The sequence below is a fragment of the Xyrauchen texanus genome, chromosome 25, assembly GCF_025860055.1.
Source record: "Xyrauchen texanus isolate HMW12.3.18 chromosome 25, RBS_HiC_50CHRs, whole genome shotgun sequence".
NCBI lineage: Eukaryota > Metazoa > Chordata > Actinopteri > Cypriniformes > Catostomidae > Xyrauchen > Xyrauchen texanus.
In genome coordinates, this window is record NC_068300.1 from 7,657,308 (window position 1) to 7,677,713 (window position 20,406).

The 20,406-nt window shown below is 41.2% G+C and overlaps 1 protein-coding gene across 3 annotated transcripts in view; it reads right to left on the minus strand.

Annotated features, from left to right (window-relative positions):
* Positions 1-20,406, minus strand: part of LOC127619112 (signal peptide, CUB and EGF-like domain-containing protein 3) — a 127,367-nt gene that overhangs the window by 79,641 nt on the left and 27,320 nt on the right. For 2 of the 3 annotated variants that reach the window (XM_052091872.1, XM_052091867.1), the window contains exon 2: positions 6,277-6,402. In XM_052091872.1, coding sequence (XP_051947832.1) covers positions 6,277-6,402 — 126 coding nt within the window. The remainder of the gene's footprint in view (positions 1-6,276; positions 6,403-20,406) is intronic. The other variant, XM_052091868.1, reaches the window with a different exon arrangement.

Consider the following 20,406-nt stretch of genomic DNA (forward strand, 5'->3'; position numbering starts at 1 on the left):
CCTTTTCTCCGTTGCAATGCTCTATATTTAATATTTACCAAATTACGCTTTTTATAGCCTATATATTATTATTATTATTACTATTCACAATATGAAGTTGAAGAAACAATGTACAGTATGTGCGGACGAGGAACGTTTCTATATAGTCGCATTTTACATTGAAATGCGCTCGTTCAATTTAAAAAATGCAGATAACCGATATCGGCACCGGTAATCCGTAAAACCGATATATCGGTCTACCTCTAGTATGTACAGTAGCAGAATTTGGGTGGAAACATGTTTTAGCATAGAAAAAAAATTCTGACTAACATTATAAGTGAACTTCAGAGGAAAAAAATTTATCACAATGAAAACAACGTTTAAAATGAAGCATGTCTCACCGCAGTCACTACTTGAAATATCATTTGCCTATGGGAAATAACCATAAACCAGCACAGACTAGTGTGAAATCTGTTGGTCTGATTTATTTCTTTTGTACAGCTGGGTCTATCCATGCTCTGGTTATTTTCTGCATTGTTCAATCTGTCTGTACATCACAATCTCCATCATCCGAGTGGTATATTTACTATTGCTCTTGGATGCAAAACAAGCATTTACTCCACATGAACTGCAATCATCTCTGCATAACACTAATGACCCGTAAACAAAACCACTGTAATGAATAACGCTAAGTGCTTTCTTTGGTTCCTGGTTTTGACTGTAGCTTGAAATCACACAAATCATCATCCAATATATTGTTTGACCTGAAATGGGGAGACATACTGCAAAAAAAAAACAAAAAACATTTTAGTCGGTGTTATTGTCTTATTTTACAGTTTAAATATCAAACCCATTAAACTCTGGTGCATTTTTGGGATGATACCTGCAATTTTTCACTCATTTTTAAAGCCTCACTATTCACACGTACTTTTATTCCTAAATAATATTTTATATGTTTAAAATATAGATAATATTATTATAATAGATACATTGTTTTGTCCTTATTTGTAAACATGTAATTCTGGCTCTGTTCACTCAACCTCAATTTCTCATATTATTCCACTAGGTGGCAGAAAGCACTAGAAATTTTTTCTCTCTGTCACATTCCATCACAATACACAGATCTGAAATGTAGGTGGCGCTGTAACGCATTTTAGCCCTCGTAGATGTGCTCGTCCATAGACATTCAGTCTGATTTTCAGTTCAAGCACCTCCCTTATTGTTTCATTGGATATCTCGGCCTCTGAGTGGACTAGAAGCACATCATAGGAGTCATTAGAAAGCTGAGCTCCTCCTCTTTGCGATGATGTGAAACATTTTATCATCAAGAGTCGATAGCATATTTTCTGATGATTTGTTTCGCATGCTTTTACTTCTGGATGTTACATATTGTTCTGGACATCTAAGATAAAACCCTTTATTATTCAGCCAAGCAAACAAAGTAAACATTGGCTAATTTTTTTGAGACGTTTCTAAGGTAAACGCAGATATAAAGTTTTGAGTTATTTGGGGCTTACAGCCGCAGTTATTGGAGGGGGGGTCTAATTTTCAACCTGAAGGTTTTGAGGCCTTATTTTTTTTTTTTGCGATATAGCGCCCCCTTTGGACCCACTGGCACACATCCTTAAAGAGACAGTTCACCCAAAATTGAAAATTCTCTCATCGTTTACTCACCCTCATGCCATCCCAGATGTGTATGACTTTCTATCTTCTGATCAACTCTGTAGTTCCATACAATGCACGTATTTGAAGCTCCAAAAGCACATTAAGGCAGCGTTACGTAATACATACGACTGCAGTACTTTAATCCATGCCTTCAGAAGCAATATGATAGGTGTGGGTGCGAAACAGATCAATATTTAAGTCCTTTTTTACTATAAATCTCCTCTTTCACTTTCACATTGTTCTTCTTTTATTTTTGGCGATTCATATTCTTCGTGCATATCGCCACCTACTGGGCACGTGCATGGGAATTTATAGTAAAAAAGACTTAAATATTGATCTGTTTCTTTCACACACCTATCATAGCACTTTGGAAGACATGGATTTAACCACTGGAGTCATATGGATTACTTGCATGCTGCCTTTATTTGCTTTTAGACCTTCAAAGTTCTGGCCACCATTAACGTACATAATACAGAGAGCTGAGATATTCTTCTTTGTTTGTGTTCAGCAGAAGAACAAAGTCGTACACATCTGGGATGGCATGAGGAAATGAAGAGCGCAGTTTCATTTATGGGTGTACTATAGCTTTAAAACATGATATTTACTTGAGAAACAAAATTACATGAGATAAAAAGTATTTAAATCTGTTTGCCTATGGGGTACAAAAAATAAAACTTAATTCAAAGGAAAAGTAAGTTTAATTTTCTAACCGCATTGGCAAATAGCCTTAAAAAAATACTTAGTATCTTTTCATTTTGCATTTCAAGTTAATATATCTTGCATTAAGGTTTTTTGTTTATATTTAAGAACTGGACAACCCTTTTTTAGGGCAGTAACAGGTGTAAAATTGCTTGTAATTGGATACAGTGAAGCTGGCATTGCTTCCATGCAAAACATTAATACAAATATGAAAACAGGGAAAAAGCTATCAGGAATAAAGACAAATAAAAGCAATGTGTACCATCAGACTCCAGTCAATCAGTGCTTCTCCACACTCACTGAGCCCCGACGACTACAAAGAGTGCAGGGGAGTCTGGCTAATTAGTGCTCAATTGGGTGTCAAATGAGAGGGGCTGGCCTGCATCCCCCCATCACAGCGATCCACTTCTCTTTCTGGCTCTGAGATGTGTTTATTCAGCTGCACTTTCCATTCAAACGTAAGGCATAATTCACTATAATCACCGCTGTCACCGCACACAGAAGCTCATACTGGCCAAAATAAATTGATTGGAAACTAATTAAAGAAGTTTGAGCATATTCAAAATGGTTAATTGGTTGTGAACAATGGTTATAGCCTTTTAAGGAGACTGGTGAAAAAAAAAAATCATGGAAAAAAAAATGTAGTAAGAAAAACATTTTTCTTAGTACATTGGCATGTCGTTTTTTTCTTTCAAATACCCCAAAAACCTTTAGTTAGAAAAAAAAATTCCGGATTCAATACAAGTTAAGCACAATCGACACCATTTGTGGTATAATGTTGATTGCCAGAAAAATTAGGTTTGCGTCATCCCTCGTTTTCTTTAGAAAAAGCCAAAATGAAGGCTCCAGTGAGACACTTACAATGGAAGTAAATGGGGACAATCCGGCGTAAACGTTAAAATACTCACCGTTTCATAAGTATAGCCACAAGACGTAAACAATATGAGCGTTAACACGATTTTAGTGTGATAAAATCGCTTACTAACCTTATCTGTGTAATGTTACAACTCCGTTGCCATGACAACGCAGTAAATCCCTAAACTCTAAAACGACCATCGATTTAAACAAATGCGAAGCTCAAATAATACACCGTTTTTACAGGCGAATTAATGCATTAAAGTGCTTTTATAAAATGATCAGCTTCACATTTCTGCCTTTAAACACGTTTAAAAAAATTGTCCCCATTCACTTCTATTGTAAGTGCCTCACTGAAACCTTGATTTTACTTTTTTGTTATAAGAAAAGGAGGGACGAGTCAAAATAGTTTTTTGTGGTAATCGACATTTTGCCACATACGTTGTTGATTGAACTTCACTTGTTTTGAACCCAGAATATTCCAGGACTCAACATATGCAGGTCTTTTCAACAAAGGAATGTTGCTTCCCCAAAGAACTATTATTTACTTTATTATTACGCTTTTAGAGGATTACAGTCCATCGTTTATGTGTACAGAAATTCAGCACGTGGAGAAGTATATTTGAACAGTGATTCTCATATCTCACCCACCCCACATTTCTATTTCCACATCATATCAAGGGCTTTCCATACTGATCCTAGCTCAGTCAGGAGAGCCCTTTTAACAAAGCACAAACATTCCTGAGCTCATTCACTCTCCAATGTTTTGCATCTAGAACTGATCGCATTGGCGAAGTCTGTCCAAATGAAACGTCCGCCTCTCCTAATGCAACTGAGCTTTAAAAACTTCCCTCAAGGCGAACAGCAGCAAGAAAACAAAGTCAAGCGAATGAAACATTATCACCAAAGATATGTCAATATCATTGGGAAATATTGCTTGGTATTAAAAGTACTTTCCCTTGATGACCACCTCTACAGCAACAGCATCGACGCCTACTTTACGTCATTGCACCGTTGGCCCCGCCCAATGGTGCTCAGTTCGTAAACAGAGAGAGAAAGCAGGACAGACAAGTATTCCTGAACACCGAAGGGGAGCCATCTAAACATGCACTTGATGATTTGACCATTATCTGTACCTCTGAAAAGGAGAACCCATTCTGTTTCATTCAGGTGAGCTGCTCTTGCTGTTTTGTCCTGAACACGTTCTTGCGCCCATCTGCTCTATTTTTAATTGTTGGTGTATGTAAACATTTTCAGGACATTTTAAGTGCCCATGATTTTGACTTTATGTGCAAAAACTCACAAGAGGTCATAATGTAGATTGTAGTTATTGGATGGTTATTTTGGATGTTCCGTATTCGACAATTGGATACAACTGTATTATCAAAAATGTTGTCTAATCATGTGTATTAATCAGTGTTATAGTCAAGTCACTAGATCTCGAGGCCGAGTTGAGTCTGAGTCTTCATTGCTCGAGTCCAAGTTACCAATATTGTGTCCGAGTCGAGTCCAAGTCGATTCGCTAATAACCGCATACAAGAGTTATGAGTCCTTGTCTGTCATAAAATAAGCAACAAATCACAATGTTGCCATTTTAAGTTTACTGGCACACACACAAACACACACACACACACATACACACACACACACACACACACACACACACACACACACACACACACACACACTCACACACACACGCACTCACACACACACACACACACACACACACACACACACACACACACACACACACACACACACACACACACACACACGCACTCACACACACACACACACACACACACACACACACACGCACACACACACACACACACACACACACACACACACACTCACACACACACTCACACACAAACTCACACACAAAGATAAAAAGATCCCCCATGTAGCCTTAACAGACTGTAGGGGCAAGTGCTGTTAGCGAGCCATATCATGATTTTAATTTGATTAATTTTACATTCACATCCTCCCAAATATATGAAATTCTGTGACATTTAGTGTTTATTTGTATTATTATGATTATAGCTAATGCCATTTTTATGACTGGATTCATTGATTTCATCCATGATTTACCAATGCAGTATAAGCGGACTTATATTTTTTTTAAATATATATATATTTAGGCCTACATGGAATTAATTTATTAAACAAATCAGCGGTCCGAGCATTGTCTCAAGTTTACAACTTAATGTTTCTGTACATCAAAAGCCTTGTTGGCAACACAATCAAACAATTTTACTATACTCAAATATTTATAACTAATTATTTTCCAGGACATTGAGGTATTTTTCTAATTTTGCATTACACAATTCCAGGTTTTCCAGAACCTGTAGGAACCCTGTTGTTATTTCATTCTGTAGCATGTGTAATATATTTTATGCTCTGTTTCACATCCAAAAGAGAAATAATTGAGTGTGTCTTCTTTTTAATCTTGCATTTGAACCTCTATTTCCCTTCCCTCAGGTAAGTCTGAAATTGGAGTCAAAGAACTGTAAAAAAGAGACATGCTGCTCTGAAGCGCTAGACCTTAAAGTGCACACACACACACACACACACACACACACACACACACACACACACACACACACACACACACACACACACACACACACACACAGAGAGAGAGAGAGTGTGCAGAAATGATAATATTATAAAGACTACACTGCACAAATATTTTTATTAATAAGTATATTACCTTGTTTTCAAGTAAAAAAATATCTAAGCATCCTTAAAACAAATACATTTAGGTAGACGAGAAGACTTGAAATACCTCTTGAATTAATCCTGCTAAAAAAAACATCCTATTTTGTTGGTCTAAGCTGGTCTCCCACTCAAGTTAGACTGGTCTGATTTGTTGGTTTAAGAGGGGTTTGGGGCACTTGACAGCTGGTCAGACTGGGAAACCAAATGGCAAACCAGCTGAACACTAGTTTGGCCAAGGTGGGAGACCATTTAGACCAGGTTAAGTCAGCTAAGACCATCAAAAAAGCCAAGTCAAGCCCTCATTTGTCCAGCAAGTGCTTGTGTCTTTATCTGTTTCTAAAGTCTTCTTACCTTCGCAATGTTTTCCATCACCCTTGTATCCTGATTTGCAAATGCATTTGTATGACTTTAGGGTGTTCTGGCAGATGGCATCGATACTGCAGCTGTCCAAGGCTTCGGCGCACTCGTCCACATCTGCTGAGAGAAGAGGAAATCAAGAGGCTTAGATGATTGTGGAGGCTCTATTTTGAGTAAACCACCACATGTTTTTGCTACGGGTGAATAAACAGAAACACTGAAGCGAAGACCCGATGATCCAGCGTGGCAAAGCTGCTAATTTATTTCACAAATCCACCAAAAAAGGGATGGTTCACCCCAAAAAAATGAAACTTCTGTTATTTACTCACCATCTTCTTGTTCCAAACATTTATGCTTTCTAGGACTGCAACTAACAATTATTTTGATCATCGATTCGATTAATCTAACGATTATTAGAACGATTATTCGACTATTCGGCGATTATTGCAACAATTAATCGTTCGCTCTTAACTGATTATCCTGCTTGTGTCCCGACTTAAAAGGTTGCATTAAACGTGCTTACTAACATTAATAGTGGATAACGCTCTCCAGGCAAACCTTGACTTCTTTGTTTCAACAGTCAAATCTGTCTTTCTCCTTCTGAAGTCAATAACAGTACAGTGTTGTCTGATTGCGTCTGTCTTCTGTGGACGTGCTGTCCAGTCACAGCAGATTGAAAAAGTTGACAAGAAAAGTTGTATGTCTGCGGTTACAAAAACAGGTGCTCATCAAACCAGAAGATTGCTTATTACAAGTTAGAGGTCCAACAATCTTGAGCCATTTTCTACAAAGTCTCCTGACGTAATTGGTACTAAGAAACTAAAAGACAAGCATTTCATTTTAACACTTGTCGGCCAACACTTATACGGATATTTCATCAAGCTGTAGCCTCTAACACATCCTGTTCTCACTCCACAATTTTGCAGACATCAGTCACTTACAAAAAACATCTACAGAATTCTGTTCGATTTAAGATATTTTTTCCGCAACAAATACTGCATCAAAGTAGTGGATGTCAAGTTCTTTATGGTGGCGTTAGTCATTATAATACTCACTTTTAAAGACACACACTTTAAAACTGTTTACAAGACGGCACTTTTAGTGGTTTAACACAGCAGCCAGAGTGCTTGTTCAATATAAAAGTGTCTCAGCACTTTAGAGAAACAAAGATAGATTGCTGCTTTTTCTTAAGAGCACTAATACTAAAAATCATACCATTCATCGGATCCCCATGCTAAGCTCAGTGAAACGAGGGATAATTATGTATTCCCATCTGTCCATATTCCCAGTTCTTAAAAGGACAACTTGCCAAAAATAATAATAAGAAGAAGAATAATAAGATTCAGCAGATTGATCAAACCTACTAGTACATCACTTCTTTCTCCCATGTAACACAAAAAGAGAGTTAGGTACAATGTTAGTTTCAGTCACCAGTCACTTTCATTGCATCTTTTTCCCATACCATGAAACTGAATGGTGACTGAGGCTGTCACTCTGCCTCTTACCTCCTTTTATTTTATATTTAGTGTTATAGTGAGGTATTAAGTGATGACATGCCTATTCGCATACTGTAAAGATCAATCATCCAATATCCCACTCTCACAACATGACCACACAACAGAACCAGTCAGATTCATTCACCACAATCATGCTTAAGGCTAAGTGAGGGGGGGGGGGCACAAAGGGGGAGGGGGAAGAGAGAGAGCGAAAGATAGAACAAGAGGGCTCTTCCGCCCTCAGGTACGCCGCCATATGTTCCTCCGCAAGCTGGACAGCTTCCTCCAGCAACGCCGGGCGGTGGCACTGGACCCACTCCACCATTCCCTTTGGCTGACAAAGGATTAGCTGCTCCAGTATCACCTGATCGACAACTCCCACGACGTTGCGGTTCCCCACCGGTAGCCATTTCCGGCACGCGTCTCGGAGTCGGACCTCCCAAGCTTCAGGGACCGGAAGAGCTGCCGGTACTGCTCTGGATTCCGACCAACCCGCTTTTCAGATTGGCATAGTCCAGGAGGTTAGCCGCCGGCAGTTGTTGAGCAGCAAGCTGGGCTTCACAGTACAAGAGCGGAAGGAGCCGGGCTGCCCACTGGTCACGCGGCCAGCTCCAGACAATGGTAAATGGTCTGCACTTATATAGCGACATAAATAGTGATATTCAAAGCACTTTACACTGCGTCTCATTCACCAATTCACATACATACATTCACACACTGATGACGGCAGAGCTGCCATGCAAGACACTAGCCTGCCATTGGGAGCAACTTGAGGTTCAGTGTCTTGCCCAAGTACACTTTCGGCATCTGGAGTCGTGTGGGCCAACCCTGCGATTAGTGGCCAACCCTGCTCTACCACCTGAGCTACAGCTGCCCCAAGATCTCAGCAGTCTGCTCGAACAGATCGAGGAATGTCTCCGCATTGTCTTCTGCCTCCATCTTCAGGAGCGTGGGTGGGGGCAGGGGGCTGTGGTTGTCTGGGGTTGCGGCCGGGGCTCTCTCCTGGCTGAGAAGGCTCCGGATCGCATGCTGGTCCTCTGCTTGAGCTCGCACGATCTCAAAGAATCGGTGATCCTGGTCCTGGCGCAGCTCAAGCAGGGATTGTTGGTGGCTCTGATGTAGGCCGGCGAGGGACTGGAGGACCTCAGCCAACTGGGAAGACTCCATGGGGTGTACTTCCAGATCCCGGGTTTTGGCACCAGTGTAATGGGGTTAAGGAAAAGGAGGCGGCGAGAACCGGTTTAATAATATAAATCATATGTAATTAAACAAAAAGACACACATAAACACATACAGGACAGTTGGTTTTCCCCATTCATGTACATAGGAGCTGCACTTTCATGACTGGAAATTGCTTCCCAAAGGACCGTTCCAAAGATGGCCGACAGTGGACTGACAGCACACGACAGGAAGCGCACCAACGGCTTGAGGTTATACATGTATACACTGGACTTGTAGGGGCGAACGTTCAAAAGAGATTATGTGCACAGTCGATCAACTGTAGTGCAGAGTGCATGCAGTGCATCAGCAATAGATCAGGGTGTCAATAAACTGTTGGCACAATGCGACACAACAATCACATTCAGTGTAGACAGCATCATTGATTACAATGGGAGCAGGGCTGGACTGGCAAGAGAAATCGGCCCACGATTTTATATATCAACTTGCCCAAAAGTTGTCTGTCCTTTTCTGTATATCGATGCGCCGTTTATGGTCCGTTCTGAATAATACAGCGGCTCATTTTAGCTTATCGTGGCCCATTAGGCTCATTTCTCCCGATGGCCAGTCCACCCCTGATTGGCCCCAAAGTGCGTCGGGCCGCTGGAAAAATGCCCGATATGTCAGATTACCAGTCCAGCCCTGAACGGGAGCAATTTACTTTTGACATGACACATCGTATTAATGATGATAAACACAACTAATTTATCATACTGGAGCCAATAATATTAATAGTACCACGAGACAGAATTTAAAGATTGATTTAAGAGAGATTGGCTGAATGCACGCACGCAGTCCAAAGCCCTTGACTAGAATCTGTCCTGTGCTGATGTTAAATGCAAAGGAAAAAATATAAGTTCATTTCACACCCTTAAAAGGATAGTTCACCCAAAAATTATAATTCTGTCATCATTTCCTCTCCCTATCCCTTAAAGGGCCCTCCAAAAATTATTACAAAAACTGTAATATAATGAAATACATGCAGTGTTGTTTGCAAAACCATCAGATTCAATGAACAATCACAATGATACAACAGAGCCAATCAGACCTGTTACCCACAATCACGATCACAAAGCAGAACCAATGAGAGCAATTAGCTGCAATCAAGCTCACACGGCAAAATCAATCAGCATCTGCCTCCGTTCCCAGAAAAAAATCAATTTCTTGTGTAATAAATTGGATGAAACAGACCCCTTCTTACTGCGACATCCACCGCAAAGAGCCAAGAAAGTGCTTGGGTGGTTGTAACACAAAATAAACATGTCACAATTAATCTGTCTATGAGAAGAGTTTAGAGAGAACTTTCCACTTGCTTTAGAGAAGGGAGGCGCATTTTAAAGGATACATAATGCCAAACAATTTCTCTGCGTGCTTTGGAAATAACAATGAGGTTGAGCTAAAATAGAGAAAAGCAGATTACACGATTACAATGAAGGCTATACAAAATATATGTGTGGAGAAGATTTCGAAACATTTCAGAAATCACAAGTGAGATCTATTAAATATCTCTATCGTTTCTCCTCATCAGGAATGAGATTACATTGAGAGCAAATGGAAACTTTTACAGAAATGTTTCTCCTGAGAAGAAGACCCTTGTGATCAGGGCTGGACTGGGAAGAGGAATTGGCCCGGGATTTTACATAGCAACTGGCCCAAAAGCTGTTGAGGGGGAGGGGGGGTGGAGGTTAAGCCAAAAGTTGTTGAGCCAAAAGTTGTTGAGCGGGGTGGGGTGTGTGTTTGGGGGGGGGGGGGGTTGTGGTCTGATCTGCATAACGCAGCGGCTAATTTCAGCTTATCGCGGCCCATTCTGCCTGTTTCGCCGCCGACCCACCAGCTAACTCGGATCTCCCGATGGCCAGATTATGTCCAGCCCTGCTTGTGATCTCACATGTGTCTCCTCGACAGCATTAGAACAGATCTCAACAATGTCCCAAACTGTGCTCAGATTTGCCAAGATGCCAATCAAATCAACAGAAGTCTGCAATCCCAAGTTCAAATTCTCAATATGAACTCAAACCTTTCTCATCAAACTCTTCAAAGACCAAATGATCCGAGGTACCCTATCAACATTAGTTTTGTATCTCTGCACTCTCATTGTGTCAACACTCGTTTCATTTGTTTCTCCTACGCGTTGTAGGAGAGAAGACAAAGTTGAATCCAAATGTGGGAAATGTTGTGAATCATCTTATTATGTCTCTATATTTCAGAGAGAGATATTCACTCCACTAGAACATAAAACGTCTTTATTACTTTGGCTAGCATTGAAGTTACGTCATGAATACTTGTCTCCCCGCTGACCTAGAAACATAAACCTGTAAGAATTCTCAATAAAGTATTCACGGCCCCTGAAATCTTTAACTGAACTCCCTGTGTTTGAGGATCTGTCTCCACTAGTAACACATCTGAAGATTCAGTTCAAAAGATTGTGGATTCCTTTCCTTCCAGACAGCATAACGCTCTATTTGTGGCAGGGCTAGTCAACCGGTGGCCTGTCACAGTCTAAAACCTCCGAGCGGTGTGTGAAACAGCATCAACTGTCATCAAAGGCGATCTGTGGTCCAGTTCCGGACAGGAGCGTGCATGTTTAAGTTTGTCTGTGCAGAATTCATTTAGACTCCTTTCCAAAGCATGAACCAGCAACCTTTAAGTCAGCATATTTTAGTGTGTCTTATTCAGTCAAATGTATTTATGCAAACTGCTTATCTGCTGAGTGCAGTCAAATCAACAGAATCAAAAACAGACATCACAGCAGTTGTTACAGAAGGGATGTCAACTCCTATGCACAACCTTTTTCAAAAAGATAAATCGATGAGGAAAACCGAACCTTTAAAGAAAATGCACAGAGGAGTTTGCTTTTATTCTCCATGTTTCTCCAAGTGTTAAAAGGGCATGTTTCATCAGTTCAGGGTTTAAGCGTCACCGAACCTGTACACATGCATGTATCCCGATTATGTTTGTTTCTAAATACATGTGTGACAGCATCCTCAATCGCCAACATCAAATCAGTTTGTTCTCCGTTTAACAGTGATTAGCTGCACGAGTGTCTAGCTTCTGGTATTTGCAGGGTAAGGAAAGGCTATTTTCACCCTCATTGAATGGGAGGATAACAGACAGAAAGAACAACAACATTTTATCGTTTTTTACGTAAAAAGAAAGTTCAGTCCTAGATTGCCATTGTTTTCTTATGTGGGTTGATAATGTCAAAGATACAGACTTTAGCAGATCAAAATGTTTGTCCTCGGTTTAATTCATAGTTTTGTGTTTCGCCAATTCATGACGTCACCCATCCAAAAAAACTAAAATGTTTTTTTTATTTGTATTTATTTTCCTGCGATGGACTGGCGACCTGTCCAGGGTGTCCCCTGCCTTTCGCCCAATGTTAGCTGGGATAGGCTCCAGCACCCCGCGACCCTGTACACAGGATAAGCGGTTGACGATGGATGGATGGATGGTATTTATTTTCATTGGAAGGTTCAACAAAACCTATTTGTTAGTTGAGGGTGTGAGGTCATATTTGTTCTTCGTGTTAACATTATTCATGGTAAAATGTGTTTTTCACGTTACAATAAAAACATCAGCTAAGTTAAATACGGAAGAAAGTTTGGCCCCCGTCAGGTTTTCATCTGGGTAATCTCGCCCAGTAGTAGTTAAAGAGCCCTGATTTTGGGAATCGAGGAGTTCCATTAGGAGCATTTTTGGCATAATGCTGATTAACATAAAAATATATTTTGATTCGCCCCTCCTTTTCATCAAAAAATCTAAAATCGCGGTTACAGTAAGACACTGACAATGGGGCCAATGCGTAACCATTAAAATAATGACAGTATAGCCACATGACGTAAAAAATAACATGACTTTGGTGTGATAAAATGGCTTACTAACCTAATCTGTAAAGTTACATTACAACTATGTTGCCATGACAACTTAACGCCGCAAACCCTGTAATCCCAGTAAACGGCGAATTAAACAGATGTGATGAGGGTGGAGTTGAGCACAGTAGTGAGGAGCAGGACAGGGAGTGTCTCTCTACATCCCTTTGACCCTGTGAGAATGAAGAGTAAAATAAGTCAGGGTAACGGAGGGACATTGCAAACAGCTACATGTCTGTCTCTAATTATGGAATGATTGATAACAAGTTTATGTGTAGTGTATAGAATATGGGTTGCGTTTGTAGGTGTAATTTTGGGACAATTCTTGACACCCCATCTTATAATAATAATTATAATTCCTTACATTTATATAGCGCTTTTCTAGGCACTCAAAGCACTTTACATAGCATAGGGATGATGATGATGCGACGGCAGCCATAGTGCGCCAGAACTCCCACCAGCTATTGGTGGGGAGGAGAGAGTAGAGTGATGTAGCCAATTCAGGGATGGACATTAATATGAGGCCATGATAGATAGGGGCCAGTGGGGGGAGTTTGGCCAGGACACCAGGGTTATACCCCTACTCTTTACAAGAAGTGTCCTGGGATTTTTAATGACCACAGAGAGTCAGGACCTCGGTTTAACATCTCAGCCGAAGGACGGTGCCTTTTTACAGTATAGTGTCCCCATCATTATACTGGGGCATTAGGACCCACACAGACCGTAGGGTGAGCACCCCCTGCTGGCCTCCCTAATACCACTTCCAGCAGCAACCTTGGTTTTCCCCAGGAGGTCTCCCATCCAGGTACTGGCCAGGCTCAACCCTGCTTAGCTTTAGTGGGACCGTACTCATTTTTAAATTGATACATACACTTGATACATTTGTAATGTTGTGATTCAGCTGGTTTCCCCAAAATCACGAAGAGTTATCCACCAATCAGAGAAGTCGATGTCACCATGCAAACGGAAATCATGGCAAATCAGCTCAACGCAAATTACGTAAACCATACGGTCTCTCTACACTATCAAACTACTTTAATATTTAACATTTCATACTATTGTTTTTATAATAGTTATAGATATACTTTTCTCTGTTTTGATTACGTATTTTGCAATGCTCCATGGGATGTATTATTCATTCCCTGATAACATAAGTACATGATTTTCAAATCCCTTATTTTTCTTCAAAACATAGTTGTAATTATTTGATTCGCACCTCAGAGCTGGTGGTTTTGGTTCTTGGATTGGAACACTTTATTGAATCATTTTCCAAAATTCCAATGGAAAAAAACAAATGGGACAAATGCTTCCAGAACCAAAAACCACTTTATTCAATCAACATCCTGAGTTTCTTGAAAGCACAGCTCTCTTTTGCACGATTCCTCTAAATGTTGTGCACAGCGCTGTAGGTGGCTGGCTCAAAGATTAGAGGCGGTATGGGGGGGCTTTTCCGTCACTGATTAATGACCGGGTCTAAAACTGGCACATATATTTAGTCGATGGAGACGGACAGTCGGTCAGACTAAGAGGACTTCACTAAAGGTGTGTGGTTCAAACACAGGGTGATGTTTGCTTATAGTGAGACCCTCGCTGTTTGTCCAAGCCCCCCTTCACACACTCTTAAAAAAACTTGTATGGAAATAGTCTTCCTAAGGAGTGAGGAAAGATTGCTTTAATGCAGATACAGCATACTATATGTCCTACACAGGAAAACAACAGCTTGACAGACTAACTGCTCCATTGTAAGTGCCTCACTGCAACCTTGATTTTATTCTTTTTTATTTAAGAAAAGGAAGAATGAGCCGAAATAATTTATAATGTGGGCAATCCACATTATGCATCAAATGCTGTCGATAACTTGTATTAAATCTGGAAAATTCCTTTAAGGTTAGGAATTGTTCGAATCCCAAACCCCAAGTATAACCAACAGCCATAGCAACCACCATTAATACATATGGAATAGTAAATTAAGTGTTAAGTGTGTGATGGCTTTACATTTTGACAGCAATATATTTTGGAGAGAACCAAATTTCGCAGAACAAAATCTAAAAGTAGCCCACTTTACACTCGCTTTCAGGCAGTTCCACCAACTAAACGTCATGTTAGCAAGTGGATCTAACTTTGCCATTACAAGTTTGGCAGCCAATCAGTTGAGCTGGTGGAAAGCCAGATACAGTAGCGCTGACACTGTGAGAGCAACAACCTCTTATTTCTGGCCAAACATCCGTTAGCATGTGGTAGAGTGATGTTTAATCGCCCTCAGCGTGTGTGTGTGTGTGTGTGTGTGTGTGTGTGTGTGTGTGTGTAGAGAGAGAGAGAGAGAGAGAGGTGTTGGTTGTGTGAGCTGGCAGGTCGTCACAGGCAAAGCCAGCACAAAGTCTTCATCTCATGGGTTATTAGGCGACATAGAGACGGGGCAAAAGAAAAAAGGGTGTTGAAGAAATGCAGACGTCAACGCGAGAGGAGAATTTAGCATCCTCCCCCCGCCATCTCTTCCCATCTAATGAAGGAAACCACTGTTTGTCGTCCGAACAGCTCGTAAAAGAAATATCGCCTGCTTCTATTTGTGCCATGTCCAGGTGACTTTTACATGCTGGAAAAGCCGTGCTATACTGCAAAAAGAGTATTTTTGTCTTGTTTTCTTAAAGCAAGATCAATTTACTTGAAGCAAAATGACAGATATATTGGCTTGTTTTTAGAGAATCTAACAAAATGTTTTAACATTTATTCTCATAACAAGAAAAAAACGATTTGCCATTGGGGTAAGAAACGAAACTTGATTAAAAGGGAAAACAAGTTGATTTTTCTTACCTCATTGGCAAATCGTTTTTTCATGATTTAAGCATTAACCACACCAAATTTTGTCAGACTTAAAATCTTATTCCGTTATTATTTCTTGTTTTAAGGATGCTTAGATATTTTTACTTTAAAATGATTTTTTTTGCAGTGTACTGTAAGCATTGACTAATGGCAGCTCAGTTTCTAAATCTGCTGTCCTATGCCATAATGTGCAACAGTATTTTCCCCATTCATTTGCTCCTTAGGCATTTCAAAACATTCTTCAATAAAGAGTTCTAGACCTCTAGGAATCAAACCAACCAGATCTATGATAAATCACAATGCCATTATGACACGTGCAAGCTGAGGAGATGTCACGTTCAAAACGCAGAATTAAAAGAGAACCGCAACTCAGACGGCTCTTCTCAACTGTACCAAGAAAGTTGTTCTTTGAGGTTACATTGTACTTGTTTAACAAAACCAGAGTAGATTATTTTTGCCGTTGATGTTGCCATGTCATATATTTGGATGACGGAACAATGCCCACACTCTCGGATGAAGTATGTCTGGGAATGTATTTATACTCCTCACATGCATACCTAAAGAACGTACTTTTGTACAGGTTGAGAAGTGCGTTCTTCATCAGTAGAGTATGTACTTCAGTGCAGTTTTGGAAGTTTGGGATTCGCCACTACAATATATACACTCACTGAGAACACTATGGTCTTAATAAAGTGCCCAACGAGGTCTTCTGCTGTTGAAGCCCATCCGCCTCAAGGTTCGACGTGTTGCAAAGATGCTATCCTGCTCACTACAATTGTACAGAGAGGTTATCCGAGTTACCAGAGCCTTTCTGTCAGCTCAAACCCATTCTCCATTGACCTCTGACCTCTGTTCCCCTCCATGTAAACTCTAGAGAATGTTGTGCGTACCAGGAGATCAGCAGTTACAGAAATACTCAAACCAGCCCGTCTGGCACAAACAATCATGGCACGGTCAAAATCACTGCGATCACATTGATTTGGTTGATGTGAACATTAACTGAAGCTCCTGACCCATATCTGCATGATTTCTTGCAATGCACTGCTGCCACACGATTGGTTGATTAGATAATCACATGAATAAGTAGGTGTACAAGGTTTCCTAATAAAGTGCTCCTATTTTTTTTTACCTATTTTTGATAGGCCAGTAAAGAACCACTTGTCTAGACGTACCAAGGTGCCAGAACACAGATAAGAAAATGCAGAATGTAAAATTCAATAATCAGACTGTTTTTATTCACACAGCAGGGAAAGCCTCAGTTAGTCTAAATAACTGTTGTGCTAAAGGCATTCTCTTACAGAAACACTGTCAGAATGAAAGCAGTCTACTAACAGACGAACTGGTCGGGGTGGAGGATCTGGGTTGGCAGCGGACCTGCTAAAGGTTGTCTTCTTTTCACCACCTCATAAAACTGCACACAGAGCCATTGGCAACATGGAATTTCTCTGACTCTGAGAATTCAGAGCTGCAGACTGTTCTAAACTTAGCTCGACTTGTAAAGTGATGTCCACTCTACATTTATGCATTTGGCAGATGCTTTTATCCAAAACCACTTACAGTGCATTCAAGCTATACAGTTTATTAGTATGTGTGTTCCCTGGGAATCAAACCCTTTCCATTGCTAGTATCATGTTCTAGATGTTCTTTACAATAAAAAACATTAAATTATAAAATACTTCATGAAATGATTTCACAATAGCGATTTTCTTTACTGTGTTGATGTATTTCCAGTTGATGGTAAGTTGGGGCATATCAAACAGCCAAAATCCTTTAGTTTACATTAAATCCCTGCAAAAGCATGATTTGCTACTTGCTATTGCTAATCAGAAGCAGGTGGTATTAGGGGGAAGGTCATTCTCATGAGAGGTGGGTATTAACGCACTACCTTTACTCCGTTACATTTACTTCAGTAACTTTTTGGATGTCTTTTATGTTGGGCACTTTTCACTCTTACTCGAGTACATTTCTGATGAAAAAAATTACTTTTACTTCATTACAATGGGCAGCATTTAAGTCATTACATTATTTGTTAATAAATGTGTAATTTTGAAGAGGTGCCGGGCTGTGAGTGCGTACGGCTGGCCCCCAATCTGAGTAATCAGCCGAGAAAAGGGATAAAGCCGAGCCGGATGCGGCAGTTCGGGAGAGAGAGAGCCACATGCAGCTGCTGTGGGTGTTATGTTTGAGTCTTTTTAAGTTTTGATTAAACATTATTTTGATAGTTCGTCCAGTGCCTGCCTCATCATTGCCCATTTTAACCCTGTTACAGGGTAAATGGTCTGCACTTATATAGCGCCTTTTTAAGCCTTAACGGTATTCAAAGGGCTTTACACTGTGACTCATTCACCCATTCATACACCAATGGCAGCAGAGCTGTCATGCAAGATGCTAGCCTGCCATTGGGAGCAACTTGGGGTTCAGTGTCTTGCCCAAGGACACTTCGGCATGTGGAGTCATGTGGGCCGGGATTCGAACCACCAACCCTGTGATTAGTGGCCAACCTGCTCTACCACCTGATCCACAGCTGCCCCTCTTATTGGTCCCGAAACCGGGGAGGGAGTCTTAAACCACTGCCGTCCACCCAAAGGAGCAGCCATAACCGTCCACCGGGGGAAGGAGGATTGGCTGCCAGCTACTGTCAGCCACCTGGATATTGAAGAACGGCCACCGTCCGTGTGGGGAGCAGGGGCTCGCTGCCGGCCACCTGGAGCAGTGGAGCCACTGCCAGGGGCAGAGGGGCTCGCTATCGGCCGCCAAAATGCAGAGGGGCATTCCATCTGCCAGGGGTCTGAGGGCTTGCTGCTGTACACCCGAGGAGGTGCGGCTGACATCCACCAGAGTGTGGAGGAGTGGTCGAGGACCAGGCGACAGCGTGTCTAGGAACAGTCAAGCAATTCGTTTTTCTCTCTCTCTCCTCTCACTCTCTAGCTGTTGCTCCGCCTAGCTTTTTACCTCTCCCCATTTCCCTCCCCTTGTCTCCCCCCATGTATCAAAAGGATACATGAGCACTGGTCATATCCTCTGGTGCTGGCATCAGGAAGTGATGAACTCTCTCTTTATGACTCTTCCAAAATCAGCGGCGCAATGCAATGAGTTATGTTGATCTTCTCCAAGTTAACAAGATAATTTTTCCAAATCTCTCAGAATGAATTGTGAGCCAAAGGGATGGAGATGCTCACCTTCTCTTGCAAGGTGTTTTAACACATAGTTGACACACACAGGGGAGGATGAGGCACCACAGAGATGTACTCTCATGTGGAATGTTTGTGGCTGTGAGCTGAAATCAGCATTTTCTCACCATGGAAAACAAAGGTAGCCTCGGTCTGCTTCATAAACATAAAACTGATGGAACATTTACATTTATGCATTTGGCAGACACCTTTATCCAAAGCGACTTACAGAGCCCTTATTACAGGGACAATCCCCCCGGAGCAACCTGGAGTTAAGTGCCTTGCTCAAGGACACAATGGCGGTGGCTGTGGGGCTAGAATCAGTGACCTACACCACCACCACTCCAACCATCCTTTCGCTATCACACGTCAGGGCTACATGGTGCTGTCTGAATCATAAAAGGACACCAGTCAGTTCATCAGGTCAGGACCTAGGAGTAGATTGTCATTTAGGCTGGTCCCTTTGTATTTGGCAGAGCAGTAGAATTTCTTCCATTGAGATTTCATAAAATCCTTCACAATAGAGTTGCAAACTATGATCCAAACCAAACAGCTCTGAGGTCAATCAGAACACTATAAACTTTGATTTAAAGCAAAAGATTATTTAAAAATCAGACAAAAAGACAAAGGTCCAAAACTGTGTACTAAACGTCGATCTACAATCCCATGAAACACCGTGAATGATATAATAAAGGAAAAAATATATAAAAACATTGATTTCGGAGTTAAAGTTGTTGGTTATAAGTACAGACACACTTGATTTAATTCTACAGCAAAATATTCAGATATTTACAAATACACCGATGAGGCAAAACCTATGCCTAATATGATCCTCTATGTACTCGACCTGCCGAGGCATGGACTCGACAAGACCCCGGAAGGTGTCCTGTGGTATCTGGGACCAAGATATTAGCAGCAGATCCTTCAAGTTCTGTAAGTTGCGAGGTGGAGCCACAGTGGATCGGACTTGTTGGTCCAGCATCTCCCACAGGTGCTAAATCGAATTGAGATCTGGGGAATTTGGAGGCTAGGGCAACACCATGAACTATTCAACATGTTCCTCAAACCGTTCCCGAACAATGTGTGCAGTGTGGCAGGGTGCAGTATCCTGCTGAGAGAGGCCACTGCCATCAGGGAATACCATTGCCATGAAAGGGTGTACCTGGTCTGCAACATTATTTAGGAAGTTGGCACATGTCAAATTGATGTCGACATGAATGGCTGGACCCGGGTTTCCCAGCAGAACATTGCCCAGAGCATCACACTCTCTCCACCAGTTTGTCGTCTTCCCACAGTGCATCCTGATGCCATCACTTCCGCAAGTAAATGGAGCACATGTCCACGTCATGTAAAAGAAAATTAGACTCATTGGACCAGGAGACCTTCTTCCACTGCTCCAAAACGCCCCCCATTTGTAACCTAATGCCCCCCTCTCTACTATTTTGCTCTCAGCGCCCCCTGGCATCCTTTGAACACCCCCGTAGAGGATTCCCTGATCTAAAACAAGCCATTTAATGACAGCATCATCCAGGAGGTTACATCATTTTGGAG